Source organism: Drosophila mauritiana, unplaced genomic scaffold, assembly GCF_004382145.1.
Source record: "Drosophila mauritiana strain mau12 unplaced genomic scaffold, ASM438214v1 Y_144, whole genome shotgun sequence".
In the NCBI taxonomy this organism is placed as follows: Eukaryota; Metazoa; Arthropoda; class Insecta; order Diptera; family Drosophilidae; genus Drosophila; species Drosophila mauritiana.
In genome coordinates, this window is record NW_022881558.1 from 18829 (window position 1) to 39053 (window position 20225).

General features: G+C 35.0%; 2 protein-coding genes across 2 annotated transcripts; both read left to right on the forward strand.

The window, feature by feature from the left end:
• Positions 1–12629: 12629 nt before the first annotated feature.
• On the forward strand, positions 12630–13816 carry LOC117150000 (SRSF protein kinase 1-like; the record flags this gene model as incomplete). Its single annotated transcript, XM_033316886.1, has 2 exons — positions 12630–12648; positions 12751–13816. Coding segments are annotated over 2 exons (1080 nt in total), but the record flags the coding sequence as incomplete, so codon positions are not given.
• Positions 13817–16120: 2304 nt separating this feature from the next.
• LOC117150002 (stellate orphon protein at 12D-like) lies at positions 16121–16516 on the forward strand (the record flags this gene model as incomplete). Its single annotated transcript, XM_033316888.1, has 1 exon — positions 16121–16516. A coding segment is annotated over one exon (396 nt), but the record flags the coding sequence as incomplete, so codon positions are not given.
• Positions 16517–20225: the final 3709 nt, after the last annotated feature.

Here is a 20225-nt window from a genome sequence, read left to right on the forward strand (position 1 = left end):
ATCTGGTTGAACTAATTCCACTTGTGCTATTAGATTATCTTTAAGTTCTTTAAAAGCTTTAACAGCTGGGTCGTCTAACTGTATTGTAATTTTTGTAGACATTCTCCTAGAAATTTTTCCATTATCTCCTCCTAGGTATTTGGTTAAAGGTTTTGCAATTTTTGCATAATTTCGGACAAATTTACGGTAATAGCCGGTGAGGCCTAGAAAACTTCGAAGTTCTCTAATGTTTTGTGGAATCGGATACTTCATATTTGTGGAGATTTTCTCAGGATCTGTTTTAATTACATTGTGAGATACTATATAACCTAGAAATGCTGCTTCTAATTTAAAGAATTTTGATTTTTCTAGAGAAATTTTCATATTAGCTTGTTGTAAAATATTTATTATTTGAATTAAATCTGTGTAATGTTGTTCGAATGTATTAGAAAATATTATTATATCATCCATATAAACATGACAAGTTTTTCCGACTTGTTCTCTCAATATGTCATCCATTGCTCTTTGAAATATTCTAGGGGCGTTTGTTAACCCAAATGGCATACGTAAGAATTCAAATTTTCCGTTATTTATAGAGAATGCTGTTTTTTCAATATCTGAATTTTTCATTAAAATTTGGTGGAATCCTGATTCCAGATCAATAGTTGAGAAATATTTTGACTTCCCTAAGTTAGATAATATTACAGACGGATCTTGCATCGGATATCTGTCAGGTATTGTGCTTTCATTTAATTTTTTATTGTCAATAACTAATCGATGTTTTGGAGATCCATCTTCGTTTTGACCTTTTTTAGGCACTACTAAAACTGGTGAATTGTAGGGGCTTCTACTTGGTCTTATAATTTGTTCTTTTAACATTCTATCGATTTCATTATTAACGAAATCTGAGACCGACATGGCATAAGGATATTGTTTGCTATAAATTGCTCTGTCATTGACTGTATTTATTTCTCCTCGAATATCGGTACGAAAAGGAATTTGCGTATTTATTTTAGAATGCTCCTTTTCAATTTTATTCATAACTTTATTTTCAAATTCTTTGAAATAATATTTAGGTTATGAATTTTTTCTTTGTCGGAAAACTCAACGACTGCGTGCTCGGTATTTGTGGATTCCAAGCTATTTGATTTAAGACTGACGGAATTAACATCGTCGGCTTGTTCAGGATTTTTTAATCCCAAACTGATATATTTTTTATTAGCGGATAAATCTACACTGGCGTGCTCAGGATTTTTTGATCCCAAACTGATATATTGTTTATTAGCGGATAAATCTACGCTGGCGTGCTCAGGATTTTTTGATCCCAAACTGATATATTGTTTATTAGCGGATAAATCTACGCTGGCGTGCTCAGGATTCATTGATCCCAAGCTATATAAACTGCCTTCAGCAATTACCGTTTCGGTTTTATATATCTTTTGCTCATCTAAATATTTTTTAATTATATATTCTTTTAATGGAAGAATATTTTTTTCCTCAATTAAACACAAATCGTTTTTATCCTCGTCAAAATATTGGAGTTTCTCTTTATTTCCCTTATACTCCATGATTCCTTTCTCGATATCTAATTTAGCTCCAATCTTTCTTAACAAATTGAATCCAATTAATAGATCAGATTCTAAACCCTCAATTTCATAGAATAAATGTTGTTCCCCAAATATATTTATCAAATGATAATATTTTATGATTGAATATCCATGAACTGTAGATACTCTTTTGTGTATTGATAATTCCCTTTTATTCTCATAAATACCCTTTTTTATATAACACGCGGTGGCTCCTGTGTTTATTAATATTTTGAATTGTCTTTTAGTTTTTCTGTCTACCCTTGTGATATGAGGCATCCCTCTGTAAGGTGCTGATCTAAAAAATGGTTCTCGTTGATATTATTTACTCTCATTGTTTTATGAGCTGGCTGGTTGACTGTTCCCGTTGATTCCCGTTTTATCGGGGGGTGTGTTTCGGACTGATTTACAAGACCTGCGCTTGTGTTGTGTTTTTGCGCTGGGTATTGATTATAATTATTTCTTTGGAAATTATTATTAAAATTGTGTCGGTTATTATTATAACTCCACTGGTTGTTATTATTCCTAGGATGATTATAATTTTTAAACGGACGATTTTGAACTCTTATGGAGTCGTCTACTTCCATAGGTTCTGGTGGTGGTTGAACTTTGGAATTATTATTAAAATTCCAATTGTTATTCGTTCCGAAGTTGTGGTGTGGTGGTGGTTGAACTTTGGAATTATTATTAAAATTCCAATTGTTATTCGCTCCGAAGTTCCCGTTTTGCGGCCAATTATTATTTATCCTATTTGGTGTATTATTAATCTGTCTAGGGGCAAATCTAAGGTTATTTCCTTGATTTCTGTTTTCACTTCTAAATCCATTATACCTATTTGCAAATTGAGCTCTAAAGTTGTTAGACTCTAATTCCTGACACTTTGCCAAAGCATTTGGCAAATCTGGTGGGTTGAGAGAGAAGAGTGTTTCTGAGATTGAACCGTTTAATCCAGAAATAAAAATTCTTAGCGCGTTGCTCCTAATTGTTTTATTTGTTTCCTTGGTTATTAGGCTGTCCTTTCCATAAGTCATTATAGTTTTATTTATAAGTAACGTCATTTTCTTATTTACTTCGCTGTAGAATTCGGTAATGGTCATGCGTCCCTGTCTTAAGATGCTTAATTCTGATTCGAGGATATGGATTGGTCTTTTATCGCTATAGATAAAATCCAATCTAGAAAGAATCGCTTGAAAGTTTAAAACGGTACCATGGTTGGTTAGAGCATCGTGTGCTGCTCCCATGATTTTATTACGTAAAATTGTTAAAGCGATAAAATATTGTTCACTTTCAATTTTATATAGACTCATTGCGGTTTCCGCCGCTTCTCTCCAGCCTACATATTGGGTTATTTCTCCTGTGAACTTTGGTAAGAATTTAATTACTTCTAATGTAGTTTCGCATTTTATGGTTCGTTCTATTGTTTGGATCTTATAGTCTTCTACCTCATTTTTGTTAGCGGCTAACTGCTCTTCTAACACTTCAAGTTTTCTGGTTACTTCACTCAACTGTACATTTATTAATCTGTTTATTAATTCCATTGTCAGATTACTGGCGCTGGATATCCCGCCCGCAGAAAGGGTTGATACTGAACCTCCGGTTGCCATTGTTAAATTTAAATTATCAAAACTATTTATCAAATCTTCCAGATTGTTTTAAATTAAATTGATATTGTAATATTTAATTTCAAAGTAGTATTCTCTGTATCTTAATCTTAATTTTTTAAATTTTATTTAAAGACTTAAAGTTGTTTTTATCTGCTCACGATACTTTCCGTGGGAGTTCTTCCTTCAGCGTAGTTGGTGGAGGGTAGGGGTCTTCCTTCAATTGGTTGTTCTTAATAATTCTTTTTTGGTGTCTTCCTTCAATTGGTTGTTCTTAATAATTCTTTTTTGGAGTCTTCCTTCAATTGGGTCGTCTTAATAATTATTTATTGGGGTCTTCCTTCAATTTTTTATATAGCCTTTTTATTTTTGAATTTGAATTTTGAAATTGAATTTGTTTGAATTTCTTTGGTTTCGTAGTTGAGTTCTGAATTTTTATTATTATGTTATGTTTATGTTATGTTTATTATTATTATGTTCTCGTAATTTGTATTAAGTATTCAGTCCAGCCTTTAATGTTAAATTCTTAATTGGATTATTGCATTTATTGATTTCCAATTAAGTTTTTTTTCACGATCACTTTCACATTAGTTAGGCGTCGTTGTGTTGTTGTGGATGTTTTAATTTTTCCACTAAAAATATGGATTGTTGGCGGCGCGAGTTCCGTTTTATTTTTAACTTATTATCGTTAATATTTCTTTAGAACTTTTGAATACGCCGCCCCACGTTGGGCGCCAATTAAAATTGTTACTCTTTATTTATTTAAAAAAATACATTTTTTTTTTTATTATTTAACATTTATTTGGTGATAAACTTTTTCACTTATACTATTACGAGACACTTGGTAACTTATGTTTAACTTCGAGCTGTTGACGATCTCGTCCCGATTCAGACTCCCGATTCAGACTGATCTTCAAATTCTAAGTCCTAATCCAATCAACCTCGGCCAGAAGCTTTTCTTTCGGAAAATTACCGAACTTTCGATAAAAGCTTTATGCTGGAAATTTTCCACTGCATTGTGAAATTCAATTATGCTGATCGATGCAATTTTTGATTGATACGCAATAAGTCGGCCGTGGCTTGGTCTCCAAGCGGAAGCTGTGTTTACGTTAAGTTTGGGTTGCTTATGTTAGCGGGTAGCTGAGTGCTGGCAAAGGCAATGACAAAAACAAAGACAAGGGCAATCCCGACGAGATTGAGAATTGGAATTTGTTTAAAAATTGTGGAAGGGAGCTATGTTCATGGGTTGGATAACTCTCCCCCCTCTAAAATGACGCGTCCCGCTTCATTATTAATTTCGTTCAAACGTTCATTTAATTCTGTTAAAAATTCTACATCATTATTTGGTTTTTCTGGTTCTGGCCGTTTTTGTTTTGTTACAGATATATAATACCAGATTTTTATTATTAATATAGTAATGAAATACAAAATGATTAAAATTAATAATATAAATGAAATTGAAATTTTCCAATTGTAAATTTCAATAAATGGGTTTAAAATATTAATTTTGTCAAAAGAAAGTTCTGAATTGTTTGATTTTATATATTCTGATATTTCTAAGTTTTTAAAGTGGTTGGTAGTTATGTACTCAAGTATTTTGTTTTCTGAATTGGTGTATGAAATATTATTTATTGTAGTTGTGCTGTTAAATGTTATTAAATATGACCCATTTAAATGAGAATCGTTCACAATATTATTTCCATTTATTAGAATGGCACCTTCTTGAATGATATCTATATTCTTATTCTTTTCTAGAATTTTAGTGCAAATTGATTTTTCTCCATTTAGTAAGCGGGTAAAACAAGTCTTATCTTTACTTATAATACAATAGTTGTTCAAAAGATCGTTCTTAAAATTAGATATTTCATAATAGGTATTTTCGCATTTTGCGACCTGATTACTTATAAGTAATTTTCCATCATTATGTGAAATGGATCTGGCATAGTAAATTTCGCAACTGTTTGTTATAACGGGGTATTTTATATAAATTATTAAGAGTTCTTTATGCAATACAATTTTGAATATGGCGATGTCCATTAAGTCTGCAATAAGTACAGGCTGTTGTTCGTGATCTAATATTTCTTTGATGTCTTCATTGTTTAAAATTTTTGTGTTGAATAAATCAATTTTGGCCAGTGTGATAGTATCAATAATGTTTTGTAAGTCAAATGTTAAAAAACGTAGGCGATGTTTTCTTAATGGCAATTCTTGATCGATAAAAATGTTTTTAAAATGATCGGAAAGTGATTTTATCTCTTTAAACAATTTGGAATTAATAATAAATTGTTGGTTATTGTTTTCAATTAAATCATTTATTTTATTCTGTATTTTAATGAAATCATCGTGATCCGTAGTTCCAGCTAACCATTTCCAAACAGTGCCTAACTCATTTATTCCCCTTTTTGATCTAGTTGGTATCAGTTGTGACAAAATTAATTTTATTATCTGTATTTCGTAAGTAATTTCCCATTGTGTCCGTGTATTTTTATCTTTTCTTACATATCCTGATTCTAGATTGATTATTTCTTTATAAAAACTTAAGTTAGTTACGTGGTATAAGTCAGCATATGATTCATAGGTAAGGACATCCTTTTTGTCCTTGAACAGGAAAAATTCGTGATTGGAGTAATCAATTATTTCTGAAGTGGTTATCACTACGAATGTTATTAAAAGTAATACGAAATGCACTTTCTGTAATTTAATAAAAAAAATATGGTATTTGTTAAAACTTAATGTTGTCTTTGTGAATAGTCCTGTTTCTACTATTTATTATAACTTTGTTAGGTAAGTTTTCCTTAACAACCTGTTTTTTATATCTAGTTTTTAGCTTATTTCTTTCTCCGTGTTTTTTCTCATAAACAACTTGACCTACGTGATATTCTTTTTCTCTGCGACCTTCATTGTGTGTTACTAACATTTTTTCTTGTGTGTTCTTTAGAATTCTTGAAATATTTTCGTGATTAATTTTATTATATAGAATATCAAAGGGTTTTTGGTTTGTTGTAGAATGAATGCTTTGATTGAATTCTTTTGCGGCTCTAATAATTATTTCAGAATAGTCAGTGAGATTAAATTCTTCTTTTATACAACGAGCTAATTCTGTTAATGTTGAATGTGCTCTTTCTACTTGTCCGTTCGAGGTACTGTGTCTGGGGTCGGCGAATTGTAGAGTTAAACCACATCTTTGTGCAAAGGATTTAAATTGAGCAGAGGTGAAGCTCGGTTCATTATCTGTCATAATTACTTTGGCGTGGGGAAAATGTTGGAGTAATTCCATTACTTTATTCTCGATGTTTAGTTTATTTTGAATTTCTTTTACATCCAGGAATTTTGAATATGCGTCAATACAGGTTAAGAAAATAAGACTTTGCGCGTAAAAAATGTCGATGTGTAAATTCTCTCCTTCTTTAGTTGGAATATGAGCTTCTCCAATAGGGATTTTAATAGGATGCCGGTTGTATTTATTTTCGTTGCAAATTGTACAATTTTTTATGTATTCCTTTAATTTGATATATAAATTTGGCCAATAAAATAATCTATTAATTTGTTTATAATTTTCGTCTAATCTTCTATTATGATAGCCTTATCTTCGTTATTTTCCACGTCTTGTAGAAATATTTTAGTATAAAGAAATTTGTTGTTAAAGTTATTTTTTAATGGTAATTGAATATGATAAAGATCTTCTAAAGTACAATGAATTCCTACCGTTATGTTTGGTTTTAAATATTCTCTTAATATTTCTATTAAGTTTTCTGGCGTATCATATTCAATTATATGTCTAGTCTTATCAAAAACCTTCAATGACTCATGTATTGTATACCTCCCCTTTGTTAATAACAGTTGTTGTTGAAACTGATTTAACGGTTTTCGGGTCTCTTGTATTACATTTTCAAAACTACTTTCGGCAGAATGCTGTGTATTTTGATCTGAGTTTGATTGTTCTAAGTCGCTGTTAGTAATATTATTTATTTTTATTCGAGATAATGCGTCGGCTACGACATTAGTTGTTCCGGGTTTATATATTATTTTCGGGGTGAAACTTTCTATAAAGGAGTACCATCTTTTCATTTCTACGTTCGGGTTTTTATCTGAGATTGTGAAAGATAAAGATTGATGGTCTGTTTGTATTTTTATACCAATTACACCATATAAGTAATTCCTGAAATTTTTAAGAGCCCAAACTATTGCCAACAATTCCTTTTTATTTGTGGCATAAAGTTGTTCGGTTTTATTTAGAGTTTTGGATATGAAAGTAATTGGTTTATTATCCTGTGATAAAACTGCTCCGATAGCTACATCTGATGCGTCTGTTGTTAAAGTGAATTTTTTGTTATAATCTGGTTGAACTAATTCCACTTGTGCTATTAAATTATCTTTAAGTTCTTTAAAAGCTTTAACAGCTGGGTCGTCTAACTGTATTGTAATTTTTGTAGACATTCTCCTAGAAATTTTTCCATTATCTCCTCCTAGGTATTTGGTTAAAGGTTTTGCAATTTTTGCATAATTTCGGACAAATTTACGGTAATAGCCGGTGAGGCCTAGAAAACTTCGAAGTTCTCTAATGTTTTGTGGAATCGGATACTTCATAATTGTGGAGATTTTCTCAGGATCTGTTTTAATTACATTGTGAGATACTATATAACCTAGAAATGCTGTTTCTAATTTAAAGAATTTTGATTTTTCTAGAGAAATTTTCATATTAGCTTGTTGTAAAATATTTATTATTTGAATTAAATCTGTGTAATGTTGTTCAATTGTATTAGAAAATATTATTATATCATCCATATAAACATGACAAGTTTTTCCGACTTGTTCTCTCAATATGTCATCCATTGCTCTTTGAAATATTCTAGGGGCGTTTGTTAACCCAAATGGCATACGTAAGAATTCAAATTTTCCGTTATTTATAGAGAATGCTGTTTTTTCAATATCTGAATTTTTCATTAAAATTTGGTGGAATCCTGATTCCAGATCAATAGTTGAGAAATATTTTGACTTCCCTAAGTTAGATAATATTACAGACGGATCTTGCATCGGATATCTGTCAGGTATTGTGCTTTCATTTAATTTTTTATAGTCAATAACTAATCGATGTTTTGGAGATCCATCTTCGTTTTGACCTTTTTTAGGCACTACTAAAACTGGTGAATTGTAGGGGCTTCTACTTGGTCTTATAATTTGTTCTTTTAACATTCTATCGATTTCATTATTAACGAAATCTGAGACCGACATGGCATAAGGATATTGTTTGCTATAAATTGCTCTGTCATTGACTGTATTTATTTCTCCTCGAATATCGGTACGAAAAGGAATTTGCGTATTTATTTTAGAATGCTCCTTTTCAATTTTATTCATAACTTTATTTTCAAATTCTTTTATTTGATTTGAAATAATATTTAGGTTATGAATTTTTTCTTTGTCGGAAAACTCAACGACTGCGTGCTCGGTATTTGTGGATTCCAAGCTATTTGATTTCAGACTGACGGAATTAACATCGTCGGCTTGTTCAGGATTTTTTAATCCCAAACTGATATATTTTTTATTAGCGGATAAATCTACGCTGGCGTGCTCAGGATTTTTTGATCCCAAACTGATATATTGTTTATTAGCGGATAAATCTACGCTCGCGTGCTCAGGATTTTTTGATCCCAAACTGATATATTGTTTATTAGCGGATAAATCTACGCTGGCGTGCTCAGGATTCATTGATCCCAAGCTATATAAACTGCCTTCAGCAATTACCGTTTCGGTTTTATATATCTTTTGCTCATCTAAATATTTTTTAATTATATATTCTTTTAATGGAAGAATATTTTTTTCCTCAATTAAACACAAATCGTTTTTATCCTCGTCAAAATATTGGAGTTTCTCTTTATTTCCCTTATACTCCATGATTCCTTTCTCGATATCTAATTTAGCTCCAATCTTTCTTAACAAATTGAATCCAATTAATAGATCAGATTCTAAACCCTCAATTTCATAGAATAAATGTTGTTCCCCAAATATATTTATCAAATGATAATATTTTATGATTGAATATCCATGAACTGTAGATACTCTTTTGTGTATTGATAATTCCCTTTTATTCTCATAAATACCCTTTTTTATATAACACGCGGTGGCTCCTGTGTCTATTAATATTTTGAATTGTCTTTTAGTTTTTCTGTCTACCCTTGTGATATGAGGCATCCCTCTGTAAGGTGCTGATCTAAAAAATGGTTCTCGTTGATATTATTTACTCTCATTGTTTTATGAGCTGGCTGGTTGACTGTTCCCGTTGATTCCCGTTTTATCGGGGGGTGTGTTTTTGACTGATTTACAAGACCTGCGCTTGTGTTGTGTTTTTGCGCTGGGTATTGATTATAATTATTTCTTTGGAAATTATTATTAAAATTGTGTCGGTTATTATTATAACTCCACTGGTTGTTATTATTCCTAGGATGATTATAATTTTTAAACGGACGATTTTGAACTCTTATGGAGTCGTCTACTTCCATAGGTTCTGGTGGTGGTTGAACTTTGGAATTATTATTAAAATTCCAATTGTTATTCGTTCCGAAGTTGTGGTGTGGTGGTGGTTGAACTTTGGAATTATTATTAAAATTCCAATTGTTATTCGCTCCGAAGTTCCCGTTTTGCGGCCAATTATTATTTATCCTATTTGGTGTATTATTAATCTGTCTAGGGGCAAATCTAAGGTTATTTCCTTGATTTCTGTTTTCACTTCTAAATCCATTATACCTATTTGCAAATTGAGCTCTAAAGTTGTTAGACTCTAATTCCTGACACTTTGCCAAAGCATTTGGCAAATCTGGTGGGTTGAGAGAGAAGAGTATTTCTGAGATTGAACCGTTTAATCCAGAAATAAAAATTCTTAGCGCGTTGCTCCTAATTGTTTTATTTGTTTCCTTGGTTATTAGGCTGTCCTTTCCATAAGTCATTATAGTTTTATTTATAAGTAACGTCATTTTCTTATTTACTTCGCTGTAGAATTCGGTAATGGTCATGCGTCCCTGTCTTAAGATGCTTAATTCTGATTCGAGTATATGGATTGGTCATTTATCGCTATAGATAAAATCCAATCTAGAAAGAATCGCTTGAAAGTTTAAAACGGTACCATGGTTGGTTAGAGCATCGTGTGCTGCTCCCATGATTTTATTACGTAAAATTGTTAAAGCGATAAAGTATTGTTCACTTTCAATTTTATATAGACTCATTGCGGTTTCCGCCGCTTCTCTCCAGCCTACATATTGGGTTATTTCTCCTGTGAACTTTGGTAAGGATTTAATTACTTCTAATATAGTTTCGCATTTTATTGTTCGGTCTATTGTTTGGATCTTATAGTCTTCTACCTCATTTTTGTTAGCGGCTAACTGCTCTTCTAACCCTTCAAGTTTTCTGGTTACTTCACTCAACTGTACATTTATTAATCTGTTTATTAATTCCATTGTCAGATTACTGGCGCTGGATATCCCGCCCGCAGAAAGGGTTGATACTGAACCTCCGGTTGCCATTGTTAAATTTAAATTATCAAAACTATTTATCAAATCTTCCAGATTGTTTTAAATTAAATTGATATTGTAATATTTAATTTCAAAGTAGTATTCTCTGTATCTTAATCTTAATTTTTTAAATTTTATTTAAAGACTTAAAGTTGTTTTTATCTGCTCACGATACTTTCCGTGGGAGTTCTTCCTTCAGCGTAGTTGGTGGAGGGTAGGGGTCTTCCTTCAATTGGTTGTTCTTAATAATTCTTTTTTGGTGTCTTCCTTCAATTGGTTGTTCTTAATAATTCTTTTTTGGAGTCTTCCTTCAATTGGGTCGTCTTGATAATTATTTATTGGGGTCTTCCTTCAATTTTTTATATAGCCTTTTTATTTTTGAATTTGAATTTTAAAATTGAATTTGTTTGAATTTCTTTGGTTTCGTAGTTGAGTTCTGAATTTTTATTATTATGTTATGTTTATGTTATGTTTATTATTATTATGTTCTCGTAATTTGTATTAAGTATTCAGTCCACCTTTTAATGTTAAATTCTTAATTGGATTATTGCATTTATTGATTTCCAATTAAGTTTTTTTTCACGATCACTTTCACATTAGTTAGGCGTCGTTGTATTGTTGTGGATGTTTTAATTTTTCCACTAAAAATATGGATTGTTGGCGGCGCGAGTTCCGTTTTATTTTTAACTTATTATCGTTAATATTTCTTTAGAACTTTTGAATACGCCGCCCCACGTTGGGCGCCAATTAAAATTGTTACTCTTTATTTATTTAAAAAAATAAATTTTTTTTTTATTATTTAACATTTATTTGGTGATAAACTTTTTCACTTATACTATTACGAGACACTTGGTAACTTATGTTTAACTTCGAGCTGTTGACGATCTCGTCCCGATTCAGACTCCCGACTCTTACAGACTGATCTTCAAATTCTAAGTCCTAATCCAATCAACCTCGGCCAGAAGCTTTTCTTTCGGAAAATTACCGAACTTTCGATAAAAGCTTTATGCTGGAAATTTTCCACTGCATTGTGAAATTCAATTATGCTGATCGATGCAATTTTTGATTGATACGCAATAAGTCGGCCGTGGCTTGGTCTCCAAGCGGAAGCTGTGTTTACGTTAAGTTTGGGTTGCTTATGTTAGCGGGTAGCTGAGTGCTGGCAAAGGCAATGACAAAAACAAAGACAAGGGCAATTCCGACGAGATTGAGAATTGGAATTTGTTTATAAATTGTGGAAGGGAGCTATGTTCATGGGTTGGATAACTTGCATGCAAAAAAACAACACCAAACACCACTGCGAACAACGCACAAAAAGGGAGAGTAAACAAAACAAAGTGACGAAAAATGCAAACTACTTTGTATATTTGTTTAAACTACTGCACAAATCACAAAAGAATCACTCGCGAAGCGAACGGATCTTTAATAATTATGTTAAAATATATGATAATTACAGAAAATTATTTAAAAACCATGGCTGGTTTAACAAACACAAAATAAAAACCGGGGAGCAAAAAAAACACGACCGTTCGCTTTGAAAGCTAATAAACCGCTCACATATGAGTATTGCAAACATTTAATTATATATTGGTATGCCTATGCTGTAGAATTTTATGTAAAACCTGGTAAAGCTGCCACATAGGTAGCAGTAACAATTAACAAAATTTACAAAAAAAAAAACTTTATATTTGATAGGAGCTGCTAGAGTTTACAAAATATAAAACAGGCCTTGTAATAAACGTCAAGTTCATATACATTGTCAGTAGAATATTTCGAGCTTCCAAATGCCAATATACTGATTCTAGCATCATACCATACCTTTCAGGCCTTTGTAATATAGAAGTAGCCCCGTGAAAACGCACTCAACTGCATTCGATGTCGTATTTTAATTGATTTTAAGCGGAGAGCAGCTCTCGCGTTCGTCTAGTCGCGCTTGGTCAGTCGTGAGGTGGAGGTGACAGCCATCCGAAAAGATCATTGGTAATTTAATTTCCCTAAGTGGTACTGCGCTACTCTTCCCAAACCGTTGAACTTTGTTCCTTTTCGAGAAGAGCATCAGATTAATGCAATTTTTTTCGGCAGATCGTTATTATGTCATCCATAAATTGGGCTGGGGCCACTTCTCTACTGTTTGGCTGTGCTGGGACTTGCAGGCAATGAGATATGTGGCAATTAAAATTGTCAAGTCGGCACCGCACTTTGCCGAGACGGACGAGATAAATATACTCAAAACGGTGCGCGAGACCGATCCATCGAATCCACGCCGTCGCAAAACCGTCCAGATGCTGGACGACTTCAAGATCACCGGCGTTAATGGCACCCATATTTGTATTGTGTTCGAGGTGCTTGGTGACAATCTCCTGAAACTCATACAGAAGTCCAACTTACTCGGTATTCCACTGGCCAACGTCAAAGCTATTACCCGCCAGGTGCTGGAGGGTCTTGACTATCTTCACACGTGCTGTCAGATCATCCACACGGACATAAAGCCCGAGAATGTCCTCCTGTGCGTGGACGAGCCTCATGTGCGCTCACGCTCCGTGGAGAATACATCTTCGGCTACGAATGGACCGCATTCGAATCCAACGCTGCCAACACCTCCTCCGCCGCCGCAAGCGAAGCACAAGGCTATACAGGATCCGGCGTTAGAGGAATGCAAAGTCAACGTAAAGATCGCCGATCTGGGCAACGCTTGTTGGGTTGATCATCACTTGACCGAGGCCATTCAAACGCGCCAATATCGGTCACTAGAAGTTATTATCGGTGCGGGCTATAACACCTCGGCGGATATCTGGAGCACTGCATGCATGGTCACCGGTGACTATCTTTGTGAGCCACACTCCGGCGAATCGTATACCCGCAACGAGGACCATTTGGCCCACATCATCGAGCTGCTGGGTCCAATACCGCGGAACATTTTGTTAAACGGCACCTATGCGGCGAAGTCGTTTACCCGTTCCTGCGAGCTACGAAATATCTCGGGCCTTAAGCCCTGGGGCCTAATGGACGTTCTTCTGGAGAAGTACGAGTGGTCGCAAAAGGATGCGGCGTCATTTGCTTCGTTCCTTAAGCCCATGCTCGAGCTCGATCCGAACAAGCGTGCCACCGCTGCGGAGTGTCTGCAGCATCCGTGGCTTAGATAAGATACGATGCAACCTGGTTGTTGGCTGCGTGCCGTACAGCCAGCAACAGCAGATGGAGGGGGAGCTCTAGCAGGAATAATGCAGATATGTACGTTCGCCCTTGCGTTTGCGGTCATAGCCGTCTTTATACTTATGCTGTGCCTGCTGAATATGTGTTTTTACCTCCTTGCGTAATTCAGCTCTCTCGGCGGTCAGCAACTTGGCCAGGTGCTCTCGCTCAGCCTGCAGACGCTTGAACTCCTCTGGGTTGCTGCCACTTGATTGCCTCGGTGCGGAGCGAGGTGTTCTCCACATTAATCTCCTCGATCATCGATGTCAGTACCTTGTTGCTGCACTGCAGCGGGAACAGTTCCTTTTCCGCGCTGCTGATACGTTCAGTGAGATCGGCGACGCGAAGAGTTAAAGCGTAACTCTGCGTTTCAGCAGCACGTCGCACCCTCTCTGAGCTGGCCAGATCTTCAGTCAGCTGTAATACTTCTGCCTCCAGGGCCTTGACCTTGCGCTCGTCCTCCTTGCTCAACTCCTGTAGTTCCTCCTTGGCGGCCTTTGCTTCCTCGGCGTCTCGCAGCGCGTCCATGCCTTGCGCTTGCAGCTTTTTCACCACGACGACTCGACTAGCAAAGTTCGATGAAGATTTGCGCACAATGCCATCCTGCAACCAGGCGTCAACTTGTTTTGTAATCGACTCGGATTCCATAGCTGAGTGACGGTTTTGTTGATGACGAAATGGTTTTGTACGCTCCTCTAGCGAGGAGGATCTTCATCGACACCGGGCATTCAGCGTTTTTTTCTGCTGGCTTGTACTCAGCTATCATTGACTCGATCATCGGCTTGTACTGTGGAGAAGCATCTATGTTACTACCAGTCTCAACAATATTGTACATACTTAGCTCTTTTGATTCAGCGCATTCCGGCCGCGCTGACGCATTTGTAAAGGGTATTGAAGATATATGACCGCTGCCTGCACATTTAAAACATTTTGTTTCTGCCTTGCAGTATTTTCTCATGTGTTCATTAGAGCCGCAGTTGTAGCATTGGTTATATTTTTTCTGCCACCACTGTATTGCTTTTGCGGTTTTTCGATAACACACTTGCTCTCGTACAACTCATATTTTTCCAACAGTTGATTTGCTGCCGTACAATGCAAATTTGAACTCGCTTTTAATATCCAGCCCGTCAACTATATAAGCGATAATAGACTCAACATCGACTTGTCCAAGCGCTGCAATTTTTTTCATTGTTAGCATGTATTCGTGCATGCTTTCGTCGCTCTTCTTCTTCCTGTGCGTCAACTTTGTACATGTACATCGTCACATTTCGACGCGCGCTTAAATTCGCCAATTAGGGAATTTTTAAGTTGCTCATATGTGCTCACCAACTCTGACTCCAGAGTTCGTATTTCGAATTTCGTATTCGCGCGCTTCTAAAAATTTCCGACCGACGCCAACAAACTTGCGAAATTTCACAACTTTTTATTTACAACTTTACAACTTTCTTCACGGTATTTTAAAATTATTTTGTCTATTGCTCATAGTACCCAAGAGTTGCAGAGAAAAAAAAGGTCCGCCCGGGCAGAGATCCGAAGTACCCGGGTAAGGCTAACTAGACCGGGCGGACGCCACTTGCCCGGACTCTATGTCATCGACTGGGCTAGTTATTACACGGGCCCCCAGCCTGGCAGACTTTCGGCACGGGTCGAATTACACCTTAGTCCGGCCCGGAGGTGTGTAAATTTTTGAGAGTTACCAGCTCCAGCCCAACTACGATTAGCTAGCACTCTTAGCAGAGAAATGACCTAACTAATTTGATTGATAATGATTTTTGAATGATATAATAAAAACCATTTTCTATAAAAAAATAATCGGTATTTTGATCAGAATTTTTTGAAATGATAAAAATTCAGAATGTTATGTATAGTTTATGAAAGATCTAATATTTTGTCATTACTAGACTAAGAAAAATTTGAAAAAATATTAATAAATAAATTATATTTTATTTAATATAACTGAGTTAAAAGTTTATTAATGAATTTAATATTAAACATTTTCCTTTAGATACTATTTATAAAATAATATAAAAACGCGGTGCTTGCCGCTTTGACGAGTTTGAGATTTTTGTAAAGGCCATTCAGTACTCGGTCGATTAAGGGTTACGGCCCAACTGACACATAGATGTCATTATGGCATAGTCATTTCGCACTGTACTTTTTATTATTTTTCATACGAGTGAACTCGTCGAGCCCGTGAGTAACTAGATTTTTCCTATGGAAAAAATAGCAAATCACAGTAAAATCTTGTAGCCAGAACAACAGCAGCTGGATCAGTTGGTTCCTCGGGATCAAGGGCAACGAGTACCTCTGCCGCGTGCCGATCGACTACATTCAGGAGACGTTCAACCAGATGGGCCTGGAGTACTTCACCGAGACACTGCAAGTGATACTGAATCCGGGGTTCGACAGTTCCTTGGACTGGGTCTTCGGCGATGAGGAGAAGTGGTACGGCATGATCCACGCCCGATACATCATGTCGGAGCGAGGGGTGGATAATATGCACCAAAAGTATGAGAGAGAGGACTTCGAAGTGTGTCCAAAGCTCTCCTGTAGGCAGAAAGCCCTGCCTGTGGGCCCCAGCGACGTGTGGGTCAAGTCCAACGTGAAGATCTTCTGCCCTCGCTGTAACGATACACAGCCGCACCAAAGACACTAGAATAATAAGATGCGTAACACCATACGATTTCTTGGCACGCGATTTTTTGGACGTGGCTCTAGAGGTGGCTCCAGGCTCTCTCGAGTTTTTGTTCGAGAGAGAAAGAGCGGAGAGCGCTACAGCAAACAGCTCTCTTCTACGCATACAGTGACAGCAGACGACTGTATGTGTGCAAGTTATCCAACATAGCTCCCTTCCACAATTTATAAACAAATTCCAATTCTCAATCTCGTCGGAATTGCCCTTGTCTTTGTTTTTGTCATTGCCTTTGCCAGCACTCAGCTACCCGCTAACATAAGCAACCCAAACTTAACGTAAACACAGCTTCCGCTTGGAGACCAAGCCACGGCCGACTTATTGCGTATCAATCAAAAATTGCATCGATCAGCATAATTGAATTTCACAATGCAGTGGAAAATTTCCAGCATAAAGCTTTTATCGAAAGTTCGGTAATTTTCCGAAAGAAAAGCTTCTGGCCGAGGTTGATTGGATTAGGACTTAGAATTTGAAGATCAGTCTGAATCGGGAGTCTGAATCGGGAGTCTGAATCGGGACGAGATCGTCAACAGCTCGAAGTTAAACATAAGTTACCAAGTGTCTCGTAATAGTATAAGTGAAAAAGTTTATCACCAAATAAATGTTAAATAATAAAAAATAAAATTTATTTTTTTTAAATAAATAAAGAGTAACAATTTTTATTGGCGCCCAACGTGGGGCGGCGTATTCAAAAGTTCTAAATAAAAATTAACGATAATAAGTTAAAAATAAAACGGAACTCGCGCCGCCAACAATCCATATTTTTAGTGGAAAAATTAAAACATCCACAACAATACAACGACGCCTAACTAATGTGAAAGTGATCGTGAAAAAAAAAAAAACTTAATTGGAAATCAATAAATGCAATAATCCAATTAAGTATTTAACATAAAAAGGTGGACTGAATACTTAATACAAATTACGAGAACATAATAATAATAAACATAACATAAACATAACATAATAATAAAAATTCAGAACTCAACTACGAAACCAAAGAAATTCAAACAAATTCAATTTCAAAATTCAAATTCAAAAATAAAAAGGCTATATAAAAAATTGAAGGCAGACCCCAATAAATAATTATCAAGACGACCCTATTGAAGGAAGACTCCAAAAAAGAATTATTAAGAACAACCAATTGAAGGAAGACACCAAAAAAGAATTATTAAGAACAACCAATTGAAGGAAGACCCCTACCCTCCACCAACTACGCTGAAGGAAGAACTCCCACGGAAAGTATCGTGAGCAGATAAAAACAACACTAAGTCTTTAAATAAAATTAAAAAAATTAAGATTAAGATACAGAGAATACTACTTTGAAATTAAATATTACAATATCAATTTAATTTAAAACAATCTGGAAGATTTGATAAATAGTTTTGATAATTTAAATTTAACAATGGCAACCGGAGGTTCAGTATCAACCCTTTCTGCGGGCGGGATATCCAGCGCCAGTAATCTGACAATGGAATTAATAAACAGATTAATAAATGTACAGTTGAGTGAAGTAACCAGAAAACTTGAAGGGTTAGAAGAGCAGTTAGCCGCTAACAAAAATGAGGTAGAAGACTATAAGATCCAAACAATAGACCGAACCATAAAATGCGAAACTACATTAGAAGTAATTAAATCCTTACCAAAGTTCACAGGAGAAATAAACCAATATGTAGGCTGGAGAGAAGCGGCGGAAACCGCAATGAGTCTATATAAAATTGAAAGTGAACAATACTTTATCGCTTTAACAATTTTACGTAATAAAATCATGGGAGCAGCACACGATGCTCTAACCAACCATGGTACCGTTTTAAACTTTCAAGCGATTCTTTCTAGATTGGATTTTATCTATAGCGATAAAAGACCAATCCATATACTCGAATCAGAATTAAGCATCTTAAGACAGGGACGCATGACCATTAACGAATTCTACAACGAAGTAAATAAGAAAATGACGTTACTTATAAATAAAACTATAATGACTTATGGAAAGGACAGCCTAATAACCAAGGACACAAATAAAACAATTAGGAGCAACGCGCTAAGAATTTTTATTTCTGGATTAAACGGTTCAATCTCAGAAACACTCTTCTCTCTCAACCCACCAGATTTGCCAAATGCTTTGGCAAAGTGTCAGGAATTAGAGTCTAACAACTTTAGAGCTCAATTTGCAAATAGGTATAATGGATTTAGAAGTGAAAACAGAAATCAAGGAAACAACCTTAGATTTGCCCCTAGACAGATTAATAATACACCAAATAGGATAAATAATAATTGGCCGCAAAACGGGAACTTCGGAGCAAATAACAATTGGAATTTTAATAATAATTCCAAAGTTCAACCACCACCACACCACAACTTCGGAACGAATAACAATTGGAATTTTAATAATAAATAAAAGTTCAACCACCACCAGAACCTATGGAAGTAGACGACTCCATAAGAGTTCAAAATCGTCCGTTTAAAAATTATAATCAACCTAGGAATAATAACAACCAGTGGAGTTATAATAATAACCGACACAATTTTAATAATAATTTCCAAAGAAATATTTATAATCAATACCCAGCGCAAAAACACAATACAAGCGCAGGCCTTGTAAATCAGTCCGAAACACACCCCCCGATAAAACGGGAATCAACGGGAACAGTCAACCAGCCAGCTCATAAAACAATGAGAGTAAATAATATCAACGAGAGCCATTTTTTAGATCAGCACCTTACAGAGGGATGCCTCATATCACAAGGGTAGACAGAAAAACTAAAAGACAGTTCAAAATATTAATAGACACAGGAGCCACCGCGTGTTATATAATAAAGGGTATTTATGAGAATAAAAGGGAATTATCAATACACAAAATAGTATCTACAGTTCATGGATATTCAATCATAAAATATTATCATTTGATAAATATATTTGGGGAACAACATTTATTCTATGAAATTGAGGGTTTAGAATCTGATCTATTAATTGGATTCAATTTGTTAAGAAAGATTGGAGCTAAATTAGATATCGAGAAAGGAATCATGGAGTATAAGGGAAATAAAGAGAAACTCCAATATTTTGACGAGGATAAAAACGATTTGTGTTTAATTGAGGAAAAAAATATTCTTCCATTAAAAGAATATATAATTAAAAAATATTTAGATGAGCAAAAGATATATAAAACCGAAACAGTAATTGCTGAAGGCAGTTTATATAGCTTGGGATTAATGAATCCTGAGCACGCCAGCGTAGATTTATCCGCTAATAAGCAATATATCAGTTTGGGATCAAAAAATCCTGAGCACGCCAGCGTAGATTTATCCGCTAATAAACAATATATCAGTTTGGGATCAAAAAATCCTGAGCACGCCAGCGTAGATTTATCCGCTAATAAAAAATATATCAGTTTGGGATTAAAAAATCCTGAACAAGCCGACGATGTTAATTCCGTCAGTCTGAAATCAAATAGCTTGGAATCCACAAATACCGAGCACGCAGTCGTTGAGTTTTCCGACAAAGAAAAAATTCATAACCTAAATATTATTTCAAATCAAATAAAAGAATTTGAAAATAAAGTTATGAATAAAATTGAAAAGGAGCATTCTAAAATAAATACGCAAATTCCTTTTCGTACCGATATTCGAGGAGAAATAAATACAGTCAATGACAGAGCAATTTATAGCAAACAATA